Source organism: Anas acuta, chromosome 17 (genome assembly GCF_963932015.1).
Source record: "Anas acuta chromosome 17, bAnaAcu1.1, whole genome shotgun sequence".
NCBI lineage: Eukaryota > Metazoa > Chordata > Aves > Anseriformes > Anatidae > Anas > Anas acuta.
In genome coordinates, this window is record NC_088995.1 from 1,945,801 (window position 1) to 1,964,104 (window position 18,304).

The following is an 18,304-nucleotide window of genomic DNA, read 5'->3' on the forward strand; positions in this document are numbered from 1 at the left end:
ACAAAAAGAGAAGAAATTCAAATCAAAGTATATAATTGAAGATAAAAATAATACTTAGATAACTGTCATCAAAAATATTAGTCCATAATTTATGAAAATCCTCTTTGCGTCAATTCTTAAATGTATCTCTTATTTTTGTTTTGTTTTGTTTTCCCTCCTCCTACCCTTCAAAATTTTAAGGTGGAAGGAGATACGGTCACCTTCTCCTTTGAAATGCGGAGTGGTCGTGAGCACAACACTCCAGACAAAGCTATGTGGGGCTTTGCTTGCACTGTTCGAGCACAGGTACTCAAACGTGACAGATTCCATGGGACAGGTTCAGCTTAAACTTATCTTCTGTTACATACTTTAAATCTAATAGAAGTATGCTTCAAAAATGAGGCTTAGTTTTAAGATTTAAAACAGTAACAGCTTACTGGTTTTGGTTGTAAAAACAAGATGTTTTTACAGCGTAAAAGAACTCCGTTTTAGACATTTAGCATCCTTAGCTAGAGATGCCCTGCAGCATGGTCTGTAGCATGCTCAGTGCTTTATGAAGATGTCTTATTTATCTCGTCATTGGCACTGGACTTGGATGAAGTCAGTAACATCTATTGCTGCTTGTACATGAGCATTTCTCTGAAGAGATGTTTGAAATTACTCCAGGGGGTGGGGGGAACTTGAATCCCACTCTTGAGGAGCTAGAACTAGGTCTGAGATGAAAGATAGCGGGCCAAGGACTGATTGAACCAAAAATAACTTGACCACTTTTTTTTTTATCTTGGTTCAGGGAAAAAAAATTGCTCAAATCTTTTCTTTATTGTCTTGAGTTGTTTTTATATATTGCTTTTAATTGTTAAAGCATTATTTCAGTATACCTCTACCTAAGATATACAGATATCCTGTTTTGAAATATGTTAGGGAAGGACTTCATGGTTGATTGACTTGTTCAACTTATTGCTATTCCTACTACAGGAGTCTTCAGAGGATGTGTCAGGAGGCTTGCCATTCTTAGTTGACCTGGCACTTGGCCTTTCTGTGTTAGCTTGTTCTATGCTTCGAATTTTATATAATGGACCAGAAATTACCAAAGATGAAGAAACCTGTCAAGAGCTTTTAAGATCTAAACTATTACAAAGGTAAACAAACAAATCTTGTTTGGGGGGGTGGGAGAGAGGAGGAAAAAATATATTTATATACATATATGAATATATATGTGTGTGTGTGTATATATATATGTATATATATCCTTTTCATCCATTTATCTTATTTTTCCAGGTGCCAGTGGCAGGTGGAAGCTAATGGTGTAATATCTCCAGCCCTTACACCAAGTCCTTCTCCACTGCCTCTTACTATAGATGAAGACAGAGAATTTACATATCCTTCTGATGTTCTAGTGCCTCCCGTTGGACACTATTTTGATCTGCCTAGGATTAGGCTGCCTCCAGGAATCATGATAAAACTCAGGGAAATTTCTGGACGTGCTCGGCCTCAATTTAGACCTAGTATAAAGTAAGTAGTCATTTGCTCTATGTCAGCTTGATGGCATCATTTAATGTGCTGTAAATACCTGTTTGTGAATGCGATGTCTAGCAAGTTGCAAATATGAATTGTTGAATTTTGTTCATTATTCTTGCTTAATCAGCTTGGTTTTACCTATAACCCTAGGGAAGTGATTCAGCCTGAAGTAATGGAGGAGATGGTAGTTTCGTGTGTGATTAAACACTTGAATTTGGTTGATGCACTCCAGTCCCTGATAAACTTCCAGTATCAGGAAGAACATGCTGAGGAATATGATTTACTTTGTAAAATTATGGGAGAGACTTTTAAGAAGTTAAATGCCATGGAGAGACAACTACAGGTAAAAATAAAATTACACAAATAAAACATAAGAAAACATAAGTCTTCTTGTTTGTTTGAGAATAAAGGTGCATTAAGAACATTTTAGAAACCTAAAAATACAAAATGTATATTTTTTCTTTAAAGATCTCTTCTATTTACTAAGATGAACAAGTACAGTAAGTCTTATTTTTGTTTCTTTGTTAGAGTGTGGCTGAACTGGAACAGAAATGGCAGAATGAGGTAGATGATGCCATGCATGGAAAGCTGGAGAACAATGTTCCATTCTTCTATGATTATCACTTCAATGAGGTAAGCATTGCAACTGCTGTTTGTGCTCATGCTTTAGGCTGCTCTTTCAATACATGTTCATCCCTTTCCTTTGCTTTGATTAGAGCAAGATGAAAGAACTGGAACTTCTGTGCTCAATGAAAGAGGTTTCTTTTGATGGAAGTGATCTCGAGAATGTGGTCCTGGCGTTAAGGTTAGTAGCTAGATGTTGAGTGCACCGTTTTAAGCAGCTGTGGAATTTCTGTGAGTTCTGTAAGAAGGTGTGCAGGATTAAGGCTACATATGTACATTAAATACTGAAGTTGGCCCTTCAATCTCATTATACCATCTGACACTTAATGATGTGAAATAGAAGTTGGCACTATATGTTTTCAAAACAAAAAAAAAGCTTGTAGACCTATGGAGAAAAAACAATTTTTGGAATCGGAAACAATCAGATGAACTTCTAATCACAGGGATACAGATACTTAGAAACTTAATTTTTCTGTCTGTCTAGCAATATGATTAAAATTTTAGAAACACTTGTCCTAAGTAATTAATATTAGTACCTACAGCTGGGAATACTTACTTAACAAATCATCTAGTTAGTTCTTTAATTTTTGTTCTGCTTTCTACTTTGGCATAAAAAGTAATTTGACGCTGTGTCTTCTTTAAAATAACTTTTCTCACAGTTTTCCAGAAGGCAGTACAACGTAACTGAGTCTTATTCTGTTTTCCTTTTTCACAATCTCAGAGAGAAATTTTTTCAAGAAGTGAATTCACTGATTCAGAGGACCTATCATCCCCTAGCAAAAACCAAAACATTAGTTAAGAGCTTGATGAACAGAGCAGAGCTGTTATTACACGTCACTATTGCAGCACAGTCTGGCATCACAAGAAGTATATCTGGTACCCCTGCAGAGACTCCAGGTAAATATCTCATTACCAGCATTGTTCTTTTTTTCTTCACCCCTCAAGATATAGCCCATCCAGTCTTTTACTGGAATGTCCACAGTGATTTTTAAAAGCAATTAGTAAATAACCTACTATGCCAGGAGTAATGTTCTTTCACGTTGTATAATGTTGCAGCCTGTAAATCAGCATCTGAAACAAAAGTGATATCTCATGCAGTCCGCCAGCCCGTCTTCCTTCGCAGTATGTCAGCACCATCTGACTTAGAAATGATTGGTAACGAAGATATTGAGTTTGCTAGATCAAGTCAAAGGTATACAAGGCTTTATTCTACTAAGCTGCTTTACAGTGATGTGGCCTGTGTTGTTAAGTGATACTCTTGCAAAGTTTACCATTATTTTTGTCATTATTTTTTTAATTGGGTCAGTGTAACTGGAACTGTGCCTAATTATTCTATGTTCTCATAGGCGACGCCACGTTACCAGCCATAGAAGTAGCTCTTTCACTCTTCTGCAGTCACTGACCATTGAGGATAGCAGAGATAAGCCTACATACAGTGTCTTACTGGGGCAACTGTTTGCTTTCATTGGAACAAACCCTGACCAAGCAGTGAGTCATTTAAAATGTTTTAAATTCATTATATATTCAAATTCAAACCTCCATGCTGATGTGAGGTGTCCTGTTTGTGTTATTTATCAAGAAAAATAAATAAATATAATATCTCGTAGGTATCCAGCAGCAGTTTTCTGCTAGCTGCTCAGACCAGGTGGCGTCGTGGGAACACAAGGAAGCAAGCCCTAGTGCACATGAGAGAGTTGCTGACAGCAGCTGTTCGGGTTGGTGGTGTGACACATCTTGTAGGCCCAGTGACCATGGTACTTCAAGGAGGACCAAGGTTTGTTTGTTTTTCTCTCTAAAAATAATTTAATGTTTTGGTCTCTGTAGAAAGTAGCAAATTGCATTGCATAGAACAAACTGTGAGAAGTGATTAGTTGTGTGGGCTCGAGTTTGCAGAACTAAGCTTTTAACAAACCCTTATATTACACTTTTTGGGGTGAAAAGGTGGAAGCTTTTAAGAAATACTTCTATTTGGCAGTAGATGAACTTTTCCTTTCATACTGATGTGACATTCACAGGTGGGTTTATAGGGTATCTTATTACCTTGGCTGATACTAAATTCACTTCAATTAGGTATTAGTGTAGATATAGCCGATACTAATATTATCATCTAAATATTTTGCAATTATTTTGTTTGTAATCAAATTTCAGTCATGTCTTAGGTAAAACTTCCTTACTACCTTGTTTACATGTATCTCACATTAAAGCATTAAATAAATTACTTGCTGTTTTGATTCTAAATCTTCCTTGGGTATTTCTTAATATATGATAATTCTTTTAAAGCTATATTTGGAAACTCATTTTATTTAACCTAGAAAATTATGATTTCAAATGTCTTGCTGCTAACAGAATTGAAGAGCTCACGTGTGGCGGGATGGTGGAACAAGTCCAGGAAGCTTTTGGAGAGACTATGACGTCCGTGGTCTCACTGTGTGCTCGCTACCCCATTGCTTGTGCAAATAGCATTGGCCTCTTATGCACTATACCTTACACAAGGTACGAAAGTACTTCCTACAGAAAGGGAAGGAAAGGATCTGCAGTTGTCCTTATTAGGTTTTCCTATAAGGAGAAGTGTTGAATAGTATACTTCCTTTTTTCATAATGAGGAGTATTTGAGAACATCCTGTTAAATTGTCTCAGCATACAGAATTTCATCTGGGGAGGGGAAGGGAGAGGCAAAACCATCTAATTCTTCTGTTAACTCGGCAATTAATTACTTTGCAAGTTCTTGATTATCTTTGAGTCTGTTGTTACTGACTGAAAAGTTACTGAATTTCTCTTCTGATACAGGAGCGAAGAGAAGTGTTTGGTACGGAGTGGCCTGGTACAGCTTATGGACCGACTCTGCAGTTTAAGCAGCCAGACGGAATCCAGTTCAAATGAAAAACAGACTAAGAAACAGAAGGTGGCCACCATGGCTTGGGCTGCCTTTCAGGTGCTAGCCAATCGATGCGTTGAATGGGAGAAAGAGGAAGGTAGGGACGCTGCCAGTTGTACTCCTGTTGTGTGCTTGAGAACTGTACAAGTGCGTGAGAAGTGGTGTGAACATGTATTTAAAATAGGGCATTCATTCACTGACTTCGCTAGTGTTTGGGTTCCTTAGAACATGCAAATGGATATAAAAGAAGTTTTCTTGTTGGTGTTGTGTGGTTTGTTTTTTTTTTTTCATGCTAGCTTCCCCACCATCACCTTGTGTCTGTTCCAGATTTATTGATTGGATGTTGTATTAGGCTTTATTTTTAATTCAAAACATAAAATTTTATGTTTCAATGTGCTGGAGCAAAACAAAAATATTTTTGACTATTTTCAGTGTGTGGAGAAGGAACCTGTAGATAGGTACATCCATTTTTGTTACTTATAATTGCATGTTCTTGAATTACTTTTAAAGGTGGTTCAACAGAAGCTGTTCACTCTGGTCTGGCTCGTCAGGTCTCCAGCCTTCTTACCAATCACCTTGCACGAGCCACAGAGTGTTGTGGTAATCAAGCTGCAGGAAATGATGCACTTCAAGATGTTCTCAGTCTTCTTAATGACCTGTCAAGGTACTAGGCCTTTGTTTCTGGAATATTTATATTTTTTCTATGTAAGAAAGCAGGTGGGGGTTCTTGTTTGTTTCTGACAGTAGTGAAAGTAAGATAACTTTCAAACCATTCTGAAACCTGACTATAAACTGACACTTTTTTCAGTCTTAGTGTTTAATCAGTGTTATCAAGTGTTATGTAAGAACTGTTGCAGATCAAGTCTTGTAGGATGCATTTTTTAAATATATCTTTTAAATAATAAATTCATTTGTTTTTCATTTCAAGATCACAATCAAGCATTCCTTTTCTTTTTTTTTTTTTTTTTTTAACAGCAGTTAATTAGATTTTTTCCTCCCCCTTTCAGGAGTCACATAGGTAAAGCAATCCTGAGCCAGCCAGCCTGTGTGTCCAAACTTCTGTCACTTCTCTTGGATCAACGTCCTTCTCCAAAATTGGTTCTTATAATCCTCCAGTTGTGTCGTGCTGCACTACCTCTCATGAGTGTTGAAGACTGTGGAAATGTGGAACTGCCTCCCTGGAGTTACTCTGTACCCTCACTGAACAGTGAACAGGATGATCCAAGTGACCCAGCCTCCAAGATCGCGTCTCTGCTCTTAGCAAAGCTGGCAGATTATGTAGTACCAGGTACCAGCATCTTTTGGTGTCATGCTAATTTGAGAAATTGCCAAGCAAGTTCTCTTTCTGCAAAGAGCTTCTGTGTTGACAGAAGGCTTGCGTAGGAAAAGGTATATGATATGTTGGTGTTCAAAGTTTATGATATTTCTGTAACATTTCTATCTGCCGCTTTTAACTGTTTTCTGACTAGAATCTATGTCACAGTGACAGATGCATCTCGAGGGTTTTTTAGCATTAGTTTCCAGGCCAAGAAAGTTTGTTAATAGCACTCATACTATCTATTTGTTTATTCCTTTCTAATTCAAGGATGCCAGACAGTTCTTTCTCCAACTGCCTCTGAACCAGATACTGCTTTAGCAAAAACCAGCCCTAAGAATTCCATAAAAGGCGATAAAGATCCTGGAGAAGAAAGTGAGGCAGTGGATGGCAAACTTTCTATTTTTATTCATAAACGGGAAGACCAGTCATCCCATGAAGTGCTTCAGCCATTACTGAGGTAATCTTAACTCATTGGATTAGAATTAACAGCCAATTCCATTTCTTTTTCTCCTTTTTTCTTTAAGTGCTGCAGCTATAGGAAAAAATGCATCCTAGACATAACAGTAAATGGGAAAGCAACAAAATGTCTTCCCAATGTATCGTATTTCCTGGCAAAGAATAACACAATGCAAGAATTGTCTATAGGGCTTATGCAGAGTATACTCTTACCTGGATTAAAATGCACATCACTATACTGAATTTCTGGAAGGGCAACAGCAGAGAGGACCTAAATGTTTCTTGAAGTTTTCTCTTGTAGAAGACTACTGGTTAGAGCAGCAAAGCTAAAACAGACCAGTGTATACAGATATGTAAAAGAAAGAGGAGGGTGTGATGGAGCATGACTTGTTTTCTTTTTGGCTTGCTTACAAGCTATGTAAAACACTAGCAAAAGAACATTTTGCTCTATCTGTAAAAGATCACATGAAAAGTTAGCTACTTAAATGATATGTTCAGTTTTTCTGATGGAATATCTTGTTACAAATATTAGACTGTGTAGGACTCACAGAACTATGGGGAAAAATGGCTTTAAAAGTTTTGCTTTTAATAAGGCATAGACTGGATAATAACTTGCTAGCTTCTTCAACATTCTTCAATAGCTTCTTCAGTATTCTTAGTATGCAGTCATATCTGCCTAGATTTGTCAAATAACCAACATTATCACCTTCTGCGTTTTGCACTATTTGTCTCATCTCCTCCCACTCTGTCAGTTTTGTGCCCATGCTTTAAAACGACACTAAAAGATGCAGTTGTTGGTTACTCTTAGATGAAACTAACTCAGCACCCTTAGGCATTTGTGCTCAGTAAAGAATTTTGTTAGGCTTCTTTTTGAGGAGAGAAGGGTTAAATTGCTAGCAAATAACTGCATTCAATAGCAGTTAATTCCTGTTGTAAATTACAGTATAATTGTGTATGTTCTAATTGTTATATCAAGTTGCTGTTGAGCAGTGTAGTTGCAAGGGTTGCTTTGAAATCATTTAAAAATAAGCATAATACATTAAATTGGGCTGTATAATTGAGATTTTTTTCCACCAACGCAAGTAAAGCTAATGTGTTTTATTTTCACTCTAATAGTAGCTCAGAAGGTCGTCCATTTAGACTTGGAACTGGAGCCAATATGGAGAAAGTGGTGAAAATGGATCGTGACATGACTAAAGTAAGGAAAGAAATAGAGAAATACTCAAAGTCTTAAAAACTGGTGGCCAGCCAGAGCTCTGTTTTCACTTACGTTAAATCCTCTGTTACATGTTGTTTCTTTTTTTTAGCTCGCAAAACAGTTTAGAAGGAAAACTATGTATAATGTTATCTTTAGAGAGTTGTTGATGTAAATAGTAACAAATGCTGAAAAATAATACTTTCTCTCACTATTGTAGGTCATGTTTATGCTCCTTTAATATTCACTTTCCACAAGTGTTTAATGCCTGTTCTTGGTGTGAACTTTAAGCTACCTATTTAAACTCAGTTTTTATATATATTTTCAGACATACTCAAGGGAATTTTTACAGAAATATTCATGAGTACTTATTTGCTGTTTTTTTTTTTTTTGTGTGTATTGTTTTCTGGTCAGAGAAGAGGAACTATTATGCTAAGAATAGAACATCTAAACACACTGACTCCACACTAATACCTGATCTTTGTATATGGGGGAGAAAAAGAGTTTGTCTCATGACTGGTAATGCATACAGAGGAGGATGTTTTAATGTGTTCCCAGTGCTTTTATGTATTCAGAAGGAGTAGAGTTAAATGCCAATACACTGTAACTAAATAGAACTAACATTATTTCTCTTATGACAACTATTTTCAGAGTGGCTGCTGTGAAGTTATTACAGAAGAAGCTGCTGCAGCTCTTCGTAAGGCAACTAAGTGGGCACAGTCTGGTCTGATAGTTAGTGTTGGGCCACCCATAGAAGCTGTCAATCCGGAAACAACTAGTGGGATGTCCACTGGGGACAAAAAGAAGACTGCACAAACATCTATTTGCAGAGAGAGAAATTCTGAGCTTGCCAGGTAGGTCACTTTGATTCTATACTTAGAATACATTCTACTTCTTTATATATTCTGGTATTTGTAGCACTCTCAAAAATAGTTTGGAGGTTCATAAACTTCCCTTTTTTGTGCGGTATATTGTTGCTGGTAGCTGAATGTTCTTTCCTTCTATTGTTTTGAAAATTTTTCTTTCCTTTGTGTATAGGACAGACCCTGTAAGACCATTCATCAGTGGTCACGTTGCAAACAGCATGGCAGCAGAGGTGATCGCTTTGCTGCATAGCTTGTTGATGGCACCAGAATCAAATGCAGCTCAGATATGGACAACAACTGCTGAAAAAGTAAGCAAGCAGAAGATCAGATACCGAACTGTGCACCAAGAATACATTCAGTAATTAAGGGAACTTAATTATCAGCAACCTGGAATAGTTCAGGAAACTGCCATTTTGTGACACATTGAACCAGGATGTGTCATTTGCATATATGTAGTTATCTTGCCTTTGCTAGGTAGCTACTCTACCTTTGCTATGGAGTCCTCCCTGGCATGACCTCTGAAGGTCTACAGCATTGGCCAGAAAATATATGGTGTATTGCTTTTATGTTCCTCTAAAAGCTTTAACACATAATCCATTGCCTAGGCTAACTCCCTGAGTGAAGACTTCTGCTAATATTGTGTGTATATCTCTGTGATTCTAAAAGTTATTAGGGAACAGAGCTAGCTTTGATGGTATTCACACTTCAGAGGACTTAGAATATTCTGAGTTATATAATTCTCTTTGAGAACAAAAATAATTCTTCTGAGACTGTGTGGGCTGGAGGCTTGGGGTGTTGGGTTTTGTTTGAATTGTGCTTTGAAGTCATTATCTGGTATTTCTGCTTCTGTCTTCAGGTTCTGTCTCGGGCTCTGATGTACATTCCACAACTTGGGAAATATGCAGAGAGTATTTTGGAGAATGGGAGTAGCAGTGGAAGGAAACTTGCTAAACTTCAAAGAATTGCTCGACAGGCAGTAGCTGCCCTTTGTGCTCTGGGTGGCTTTAAGGAGACAATTAAAATAGGTTCTGAAGTTCAGGTAATCTGCTGCCTTTCACATTTTGTACCGTTAAATGACAACTTATGCTTTTGACCATGTTTTGCCTGCATTGGTATAACTGAAGCAGTGTGCAGATTGCCTGCAATTGTGAAGCAGTTTCAGTAACACTTATGTGGTGACTGCAGTTGTATGTTGAGTTTCTGCGTGGTGTTAAGCACTCCGTGTTTCTTGTTTGTGAAACCATAAATCTTATGTAAACCTTCTTTGGTTGTAGGTTTTAGGTAAAGGAATAGCAGGAAGCATTGGAGTTGTGGCATCTATTAATGAACAAGAAGGTATAGCAACGGTCAAATTTCCACCTACCAGTATAGACAGTAGAAAGACCTCACAAGCATCAGACACATTAACTATTCCATTGTCTAGGCTCTGTGTTCCAAGATCTGAGGTACGGTAGCTTTAAGAATCTGATATAAAGTATAATATCAGTTGTATTTTGGTTTTTGTTTTGTCACAGCATACTGGCAATTAATCTGCAGCATGTAAAATGTCTTTCATCTTTGATTAAAGATGGCTTGTGAAGTTTGCCTCATTTTAACCATCTCTTAATATCTATATTTAAGTTTTCATGCAAGTAACATAAATATTCACCTTTTGGTGCTTAAAGATGTTCCACTGCATACTGTGGTGGGGTTTTTGTGTGTGTGTTGTTTGTTGTGTTTGTTTTTTTTTTTTTTGCTTGCTTTGGTTGGTGGTTTGGTGCTGTTTTTGTGATAGTACAAAATGAGAATTAACTCCAGGTAATAAAACGCCCTCATTTCTTAGAAACTAACTACTTGAATTTAACTTTTTACCGTGCCCCCCCACCATCAGGCATTGCCTCTTCATAAACTGTCCATTACTGAGAAGGTAGTACAGGCAGTCCAGTCCATGTTGCTTCCTCAGGAGGGAAGTCTATCTATTCACACCTCACTTCCTGCAACAGGAGATGGCTCAACTCCAGTAATGGCAGTGGTCCGGCTTCTTGCTGAAATAAGAACCAGGTGAGTTGTTGTTTTTCTGAAGCACTCTAGTCTGCTTTGTTGACATACAAAAAATGTTCAAGTAAATTGCACGGGTTCTTGTTTTCTTCCTCTGTTGGTACTGACATATGACATCAGGGGACAATGAAAATTTGTTTGCTTCCTTAAGTACAGTTAGTGCCTGGATGTTCTCAAAAAGAGCACCAAAATTGAAGTGTCCTCTGTAACACTGGCAATATACTGAGCAAATGCTTTATGCAAGTAAATGCTAGGAAGCAGACAAAAGCTGTCACTAGAAGTTCCAATGGATAGCTATCCATCAAGATTAAAAAAATAATAATAATAAACATTCTGTCGTCTTTTAAAAACAGTCCTGACTTCACTGAATTCAAAGTTGTCTTTACATGTATTGTACTCTTTTTGTAATACTTTAAACATACTGTTTTTCCATTAAGAGCATGCCTGGTGATGGCTCAGCTGTTAGAAGACAGCTCGTTCTGTGAAGAATTCATTCAACAGTGTCCAGCTGCTGTAGAAGTTCTTAATTTAGTAGCACAGGAATGCAGCCCTGGTAGGTATTCAGCACATCCTTGCAGCTTTGTCCTGTTCAGTTCTGAGATGTAACTGTTCTTAAAATCACTTCCATGTTTTGTCCTCCAGCTACTTAGTTTATGATAGCTAGTACAGGACAGCTGTCTTGTCAGTGGTAGGTCTGTTGTAATAGTAATACAAGGGTAGCTAATAATCAGGCTAAATCATTTCAAAATTAGGCATAAAATTCAGGCCAGAATGCGATTATGCTGTTGTCACAGGAGATGCAAGTCCTGGGACTAGCTCTTTAGTACTATGCTTCTGTAGTCTCTTTACTGCTCTTGCCTCTATTTTAAGCTACTCTTTATTCTTTGAAAATATCATTGATTTCTATAAGATCTCACATAATAATGTATTTACTTACCAAATAGAAATTAAACAAGAGGAAAACCATTACTTGTATAAGATTGGATTTTGTCATTGATTTTGTTAATTGAGAGAGACTTTTTAATTACATATCTTAAAATGTAAATGACATATTTGTTTCTATTACAGTTATAAATGTGGAATTGTTGGACTTGAAGTTACTAGTTTTGCTTGGAACCTCATGACTTGATTTGGTTTGTTGTTTACAGGGGAGAGGCTCGTTGTTGTAGAAATGCAGTGTGAACGGTTAAGAATGTTGTATCGTGACTGTGCTCGACCTCCACCTCCTCCACTCCAAGCAGACAGAAGACAGGTGAGCACAGAAGCAGTGATGAGTATTCCGCCCCTTGCAAATGAAGTCAGCCACTGAGTGCAGAGGGTCTGCTTGTGTTGCTGGAGTCAAAGTGTTTGGATTTTATTTGAATATTTTAATATGAATTTGTGTAATGGGATGTGATTTCTTGTGGTTGTAGTTTTGGTAGTTGCATGTACTGTCTTAAATGTGAATTTCATAAAATACTGTATCATCGGATTTTGCAAGATGACTTCAAGTGTAATTAGAGTCAAATGTTCTGTTCTCGTTTACAGCCCAAAGAAATCACTTGGAGCCCATCAAGAGTGTTTCCCCCTGTACGAGCGTGCATGTTTTCGTCACATCTCACAGCTGTGACATTTTTGGCTGATCCTAGTGCTGGTGGGGGACTTCCTCGGGGCACATTTATTTATGCCACTTCACCAGTTCCAGTACAGGTAAGAATTCACAACCATACAAAAGCTTGGTTTACTTAATATTCATTTGTGCATGATAAGACAGACAGAAATTTTTCTATTTTACCTGTGTCTTGCAATTAATGTTTTTCTATTATTTCTAGGCACCATCATTCTACTGGGAAATTGAAATAGTTTCCTATGGAGATACAGATGATGACACTGGTCCAATAGTTTCATTTGGATTTGCTACAGAAGCAGAGAAACGGGATGGGGCTTGGACAAATCCAGTGGGCACCTGTCTTTTTCATAAGTATGTTAGAGATGTACATCAACAATCAGTTTTGCTCAGTAAATTCATATGCTCCTTAGAGAGAATATCATAAGCACATTGTGATAAGCAACATGTACAATTTAAATGAAATACTAGTGATTAACTAGAATATTTATTTTTCAAAATAACAAATGTTGAATTGCCTCTTGTCAGTATTGTAGGCATGTAGACTTCAACTGCTCTCAAGTTGTAATCCATATTTGTTTCAGTGCTCTTTCTAATAATAATCTTTTTGTATTAATTTTTAGCAACGGGCGAGCAGTGCATTACAATGGGTCCAGCTTGCTACAGTGGAAGAGTGTTAGATTGGATGTGACTCTTTCTCCTGGTATGTAAGAGTACAGCTAATTTACTTAACTGGTATATCAAAAAAAATCTCCTAAATGTAAGAGAAACTGGATGAGAAAACAAATAAATCCATGCTGTTCTTTTGGTGATTATATATTTTGATAGGTGATGTGGCTGGAATTGGGTGGGAAAGAACAGAAGGAACTCCACCCCCTCCAGGACAGCCAGCTAAAGGCAGAGTTTATTTTACGTATTGTGGGCAGCGACTTGGGCCATACCTAGAAGATGTCTCAGGTGGCATGTGGCCGGTTGTCCACATTCAGAAAAAGGTAAGTTTTGAACATAATATATTGGTTGATATATAAACATCTCAATATCTATTTTGATGCATTGATACATCCTCACTAAAGAGGTTGAGATAAAACTAGCCCAATACATAGTGCTGGATATATAAGAACCCTTCCACAAGCATTAGGTAAAGCAGTCTCAATACTTCCTCTGTAGTATTTCCATCTACAAAATAGTAGAGTGATAGTTTTTACCTTTCCTGAGTTAGGCTGAGTTCTCATTCCCTTCCCAGTATTTGTTTTGGAACTTTTTGCCCTTGAGGACACTAACCATGCAGCTGGCTTGATGAGACTGCACTATTTTGTGCTAGTAGCCTTCCTATTATTATTCCTTCCCAGCAGTGACCTTGCCATGAAATATGCTGTATCAGGAAGCTAGATAAAAGAGAAGGTTCAAAGTTGGCAGCTTAATGCCCTCCCTGCTGCATCCAGTTTATAGCTAGCAATGCTGGGAAAAATGTGTTATGGAGGCGTATCCTTTTGGCTGAGTTTGTAAAGAGCAAAGAGAAGGACCAAAACAACCCACAGGTAATTTTAATTCTTTACCTGCATCTTGTTCCAGAACACGAAAGTCCGTGCTAACTTTGGATCTCGCCAATTTGCCTATGCTGAAGGACAAGCTCACAGGAATGCTGCTGATCTGTGTATTGACCTAGCTGAAGAGATAAGCGCCAACTTTGAAGCATTGCCTTTTGCCATGGCTTCTGATAGCGATAATGATGCTGGCACCAGTATAGCTTCTGATCCTGGGACCCATGGACCTCCCTGTAGAATTGCTGCTGTTGCAACAGCTCAACAACGTAAAGTGATGATTAATTTATTTTTTTTAAATGTTAGAGAAAAAATTACAATTGATTAAATAGGATTTAAGCACATCCTGACTGCATTTCTTAGGTACTGCCTATTTAGGTAAAGCAGCACAATAAATATTGGAAAATACATGCTTATTTAATTTAAGACAGCAATTAAAAAAAAAAAAAGTTACTTCATCCTTCCTCTATATGGATGCAATATATTTCAAAAATCTCATTGAATACTTTTACGTGCCTTCTGGTTTGCTATAGTCTGATGATTTCCATGTGTACTTTACAGAATATGACAGTGACACATCTTGCCACTATAAAATGGAACTAAGCTACGAGAACTTCATCACATCAGGGCCTGATCCTCATCCCCCTCCTATTGCAGATGATGAAAGTGATGATGACGACGATGATGATATTCCCAGGGTAAGAAATGTGGCAAGACCTGCCTGCTCTAACTTATAGTCTGAAAATGGATCTTGTAATTCACATTTTTAAGTTTTGCTACACAAGTGTTTACTCTGCTTCCTTAAGGAAGATAGAGTTGTTAATAACTTTTTTCCTTTTAGTATACTAAATAACTTCCGTCTTTATAGGAGGATCACTATGCCCTGTTGGTTAAAGCCTGGGAAACTAAAGTTTTCCCTACAATTAGAAGAAGATTCCGTAATGAGGCTGAGAGGAAGTCTGGGTTGGATCAGATTAAAGGAGCTTTGCAGTTAGGTATGGCTAAGTTTCTTCCTGTGCTTATAGTTCCATGTGATGTGCAAGATAACATCTGTTTTGTACGTCTTACTGTATTTGAGGCTGGAAAATAAATGTCTTCACTTATTGTTTTTGAAAAGTGTTCAGAATTTGTTTTGAGATCATGATTTTTTCCTTACTTAACTCTTTCAAGTGAGTTAACCTTTAAATAGGAAAAATGTTTTTAGAAATTGTGGAAAAATTTGTTGTGAAATTATATGTGAATGCAAAAATACTTTGAAATGATAATTTGGGAAGAGATTATCTGCATGTATTTTCTGTTTATGGCTACATCAATGCCAGTCTTTTGTGAAACTTTAAGGAGGGGTTTGTAAGTGAATACAGTTCTGGCAAGATGGCTGATTTTTGAGAAAGTCACAGTAAAAGCAAAGTGAGAATTCTGACCATTGGTGCAGAGCGTGTGAGTCTCTATCAGGAAAGCTCTACTCCCTGTCTGTCAGTCTGACTGAAAGAATATTTAAGTAATTAAGTACCTCAGCTGCCTATGGTGTTAATGACAACAAGAATTCTTAGTCCATCAGGAGCACTTACCCCAAGTGGATGGGGAAAATAACTAGCACTTCCTTCTGTCTACCAGGAATGGTTGATATAGCACGACAAACTGTAGAATTTCTCTATGAGGAAAATGGTGGCATCCCAAGAGACCTCTACCTTCCTACCATTGAGGATATCAAAGATGAAGCAAACAAGTTTACAATTGATAAAGTACGAAAAGGTAAGGTCAGCAAAAAAGTGCCTTAAAATGCTAAGGGTCTCTGGTACTAGGGATCTGCTGTACAAATTGTTTGCCTGAGGCAAGTGCTGAGCCTTCGTTGTGTTCTTTTCTGTCCAGGTCTCACAGTAGTGACTCGCTCTCCTGACAGTAACAATGTCACCAGCAGTGCTGTTGGAACAGCTTTACCCAAGTTTGCTATTCGTGGGATGCTGAAGACATTTGGTCTTCATGGCGTTGTTCTGGATGTTGATTCAGTGAGTAAAGATAGGTTGGGAAGGCACTTGAAAGATCAGCATCACAGATCTATGAGCAAATACGATTAGCTATACTGAACTGCTTACAATGCTGATTTGGTGCTCTTTTTTGGAGAACAAAATGTCATTGCTGTGTTTGACAGTGCTGTTTTTGGTGTTCCAGGTCAATGAATTGGTACAAGTAGAGACATACCTCAGAAGTGAAGGAGTTCTGGTTAGATACTGGTATCCTATTGACATGTTAGAAAGGCCACCTGCTGGTTATAGGAGGACTGCAACAAATGGATTGGTTACCCTGGATAATACCAATATCCAAATTCACAGGTAAAAAATAAAAAATAAATTAAGAAGGCATTTGCATTATATGAAATTCTGTACCAGATAATACAAGTATCTACTGCAGCCTTGCTTTGAGCAATAGTAAGCTTCCGAATCTTTGATAGGAAAAATTACTTCAAACTCAAAGCATGTTGTCTGACTTGTGTACAGATGGGATTTTTTTCTTCCCAGAATAGGTTTTATGAGTATTTTTCTCCCAAAGATTTTAAAGACGTGAAACAGTAAAGGACCTTGATTTTTGTCATCAGTGACATGAAGCTGTTTTTACACAAACTGAGCAGTCTCCTGGGGCTTGAATTTGCAGGAAGACTGAGTCTGAGAGCAATAGTATAGAAAATGGCATATTTTGTTTAATGCAAAGTGATACTTCACCACATGAAAGCATTTTTATGTATTCCTGTCTAACAGGTATTTTTTCTGAAGCCTGCACTTCTTGTGCCATCATTCAGTTGCTATCTGAAGGCTCAAGAACTCTCTGCTGATTTTGTGGAGAGTTGATGTATCCAATTAAGGCATTTGAATAAAATAATTAGACAGGCTGTATAAGAAAGATTTGGGTCTACTTCAACCATTTAAGACAGAACAAATCAAGTATATATATATTTGGATACAAAGGCAGTTTGCTGGATACAGCTTATATTTTAAGTGTTGAAGCAATCAAATATTTTGATATTTGTGTTTTCTAGAGAACTTCTGCGAAGTGAAGCTGCACTGGCCAAGCTCTACTGCCGCATGGCTCTTCTCAACATTTTTGCCCCCAAATCTCCACATATGTTTACGCGTCTGTTTCATATTCCTGCTATTCGTGATATCACTCTGGAGCACCTGCAGTTGCTATCCAACCAACTTCTTGCACCACCTCTTCCTGGTAAGCACTGATTTTTTTATCACAGCAGCTTTTTGATATGATAGGTTTCTGGGGCCAAAAAAAAACCACCAAAAATAAAAAACTAAATTTGGCACTTACTAATTAGCTATTAATGATAGCATTTGAATAGATGTATCAATGGACTCCTGATGGAATTACCATAGTGATACGGTATTAAAGTGAAATTTTTGCTCGTGATCTAATTTACAAGTACTCAAAGTTCAGAGACCCTCATAAGATTCCGTTCAGTGTGCTTCTGTCCCTTTGTCATCAGTGGCCTTCTGTTTAGGAAGTAGGGTGGGGTGGGGGTGAGGAAAGTACCCATAGGGATACCTGTAAGGAAACTAAATGCCAGTTGGGTCTCACAGTTTTCAAAATTCAACTCTTCTTCATTTTACAAAGTGGTTTGTCCTTTTCCTACTGGAATCACAGATCTCATTAGAAAATATATGTGCTGAATCATGGAAAAGGATCTTGGGCTAATTCAAGTGAGTGTTAATGAAGGCAATTATCGTGACAAAGCTATTCTGCATGCAAAGAAATGTGTGTAACATGGCTGGGGCATAAGGAGGAAGTATGAATTGCTAAATAATAGGCTATTAAAAAGAGTGTCGTTCCCTCCTCCAATGTCTTTGAAACTTGGCTACATCTAACAGATGCTGCATTGTAAAAGATCCCCTTGCAGAGAACAGCATTACTTTGCATGGCTTGGAGAATAACTTTACAAGCTTTTTTCTTTTCTTTTTTTCCCGTGGTTTAAAAAATAGTTTTAATCTACGTCTTGCTAATACAGTTTCCAAACTGGAGTTTTCATGAATTGCCCTGTCCTTTGTGCTTTGACTTCCTTCAGCTTCTCCCATTAACTCCAGAACAACGGTGGGATGTTGGCTTGAGGCCCGCTTGGGGCCACCCAACAGCAGTCCTCTCTGTATACGGGGAAAGCCTGAGGACAGATAAAGCTGCTTTCACCTCATCTAGAACAAGTGGGGAAGAAAGCACTTCTGATCATTTGTCCTTGCTGTACTTATGCAGTTAATGGAAATGTGCCTGCTTTTGTATATGGGACAAAATGAGTC

At 37.7% G+C, this 18,304-nt stretch overlaps 1 protein-coding gene across 4 annotated transcripts in view; it reads left to right on the forward strand.

The window, feature by feature from the left end:
- The window catches only part of HECTD4 (HECT domain E3 ubiquitin protein ligase 4), a 70,443-nt gene that overhangs the window by 34,418 nt on the left and 17,721 nt on the right, over positions 1-18,304 (forward strand). For all 4 annotated transcript variants that reach the window (XM_068701382.1, XM_068701384.1, XM_068701383.1 and 1 more), the window contains exons 23-56: positions 181-285; positions 955-1,118; positions 1,258-1,491; positions 1,648-1,840; positions 2,026-2,130; positions 2,214-2,302; positions 2,843-3,018; positions 3,178-3,313; positions 3,468-3,609; positions 3,729-3,895; positions 4,468-4,614; positions 4,909-5,093; positions 5,507-5,660; positions 6,004-6,284; positions 6,582-6,771; positions 7,887-7,968; positions 8,617-8,819; positions 9,004-9,139; positions 9,688-9,870; positions 10,106-10,276; positions 10,702-10,871; positions 11,306-11,421; positions 12,017-12,120; positions 12,396-12,557; positions 12,680-12,828; positions 13,098-13,177; positions 13,303-13,466; positions 14,047-14,284; positions 14,577-14,713; positions 14,884-15,010; positions 15,630-15,767; positions 15,885-16,021; positions 16,185-16,345; positions 17,047-17,228. In XM_068701382.1, the coding sequence (XP_068557483.1) occupies positions 181-285; positions 955-1,118; positions 1,258-1,491; positions 1,648-1,840; positions 2,026-2,130; positions 2,214-2,302; positions 2,843-3,018; positions 3,178-3,313; positions 3,468-3,609; positions 3,729-3,895; positions 4,468-4,614; positions 4,909-5,093; positions 5,507-5,660; positions 6,004-6,284; positions 6,582-6,771; positions 7,887-7,968; positions 8,617-8,819; positions 9,004-9,139; positions 9,688-9,870; positions 10,106-10,276; positions 10,702-10,871; positions 11,306-11,421; positions 12,017-12,120; positions 12,396-12,557; positions 12,680-12,828; positions 13,098-13,177; positions 13,303-13,466; positions 14,047-14,284; positions 14,577-14,713; positions 14,884-15,010; positions 15,630-15,767; positions 15,885-16,021; positions 16,185-16,345; positions 17,047-17,228 (5,308 nt within the window). The remainder of the gene's footprint in view (positions 1-180; positions 286-954; positions 1,119-1,257; positions 1,492-1,647; positions 1,841-2,025; positions 2,131-2,213; positions 2,303-2,842; positions 3,019-3,177; positions 3,314-3,467; positions 3,610-3,728; positions 3,896-4,467; positions 4,615-4,908; positions 5,094-5,506; positions 5,661-6,003; positions 6,285-6,581; positions 6,772-7,886; positions 7,969-8,616; positions 8,820-9,003; positions 9,140-9,687; positions 9,871-10,105; positions 10,277-10,701; positions 10,872-11,305; positions 11,422-12,016; positions 12,121-12,395; positions 12,558-12,679; positions 12,829-13,097; positions 13,178-13,302; positions 13,467-14,046; positions 14,285-14,576; positions 14,714-14,883; positions 15,011-15,629; positions 15,768-15,884; positions 16,022-16,184; positions 16,346-17,046; positions 17,229-18,304) is intronic.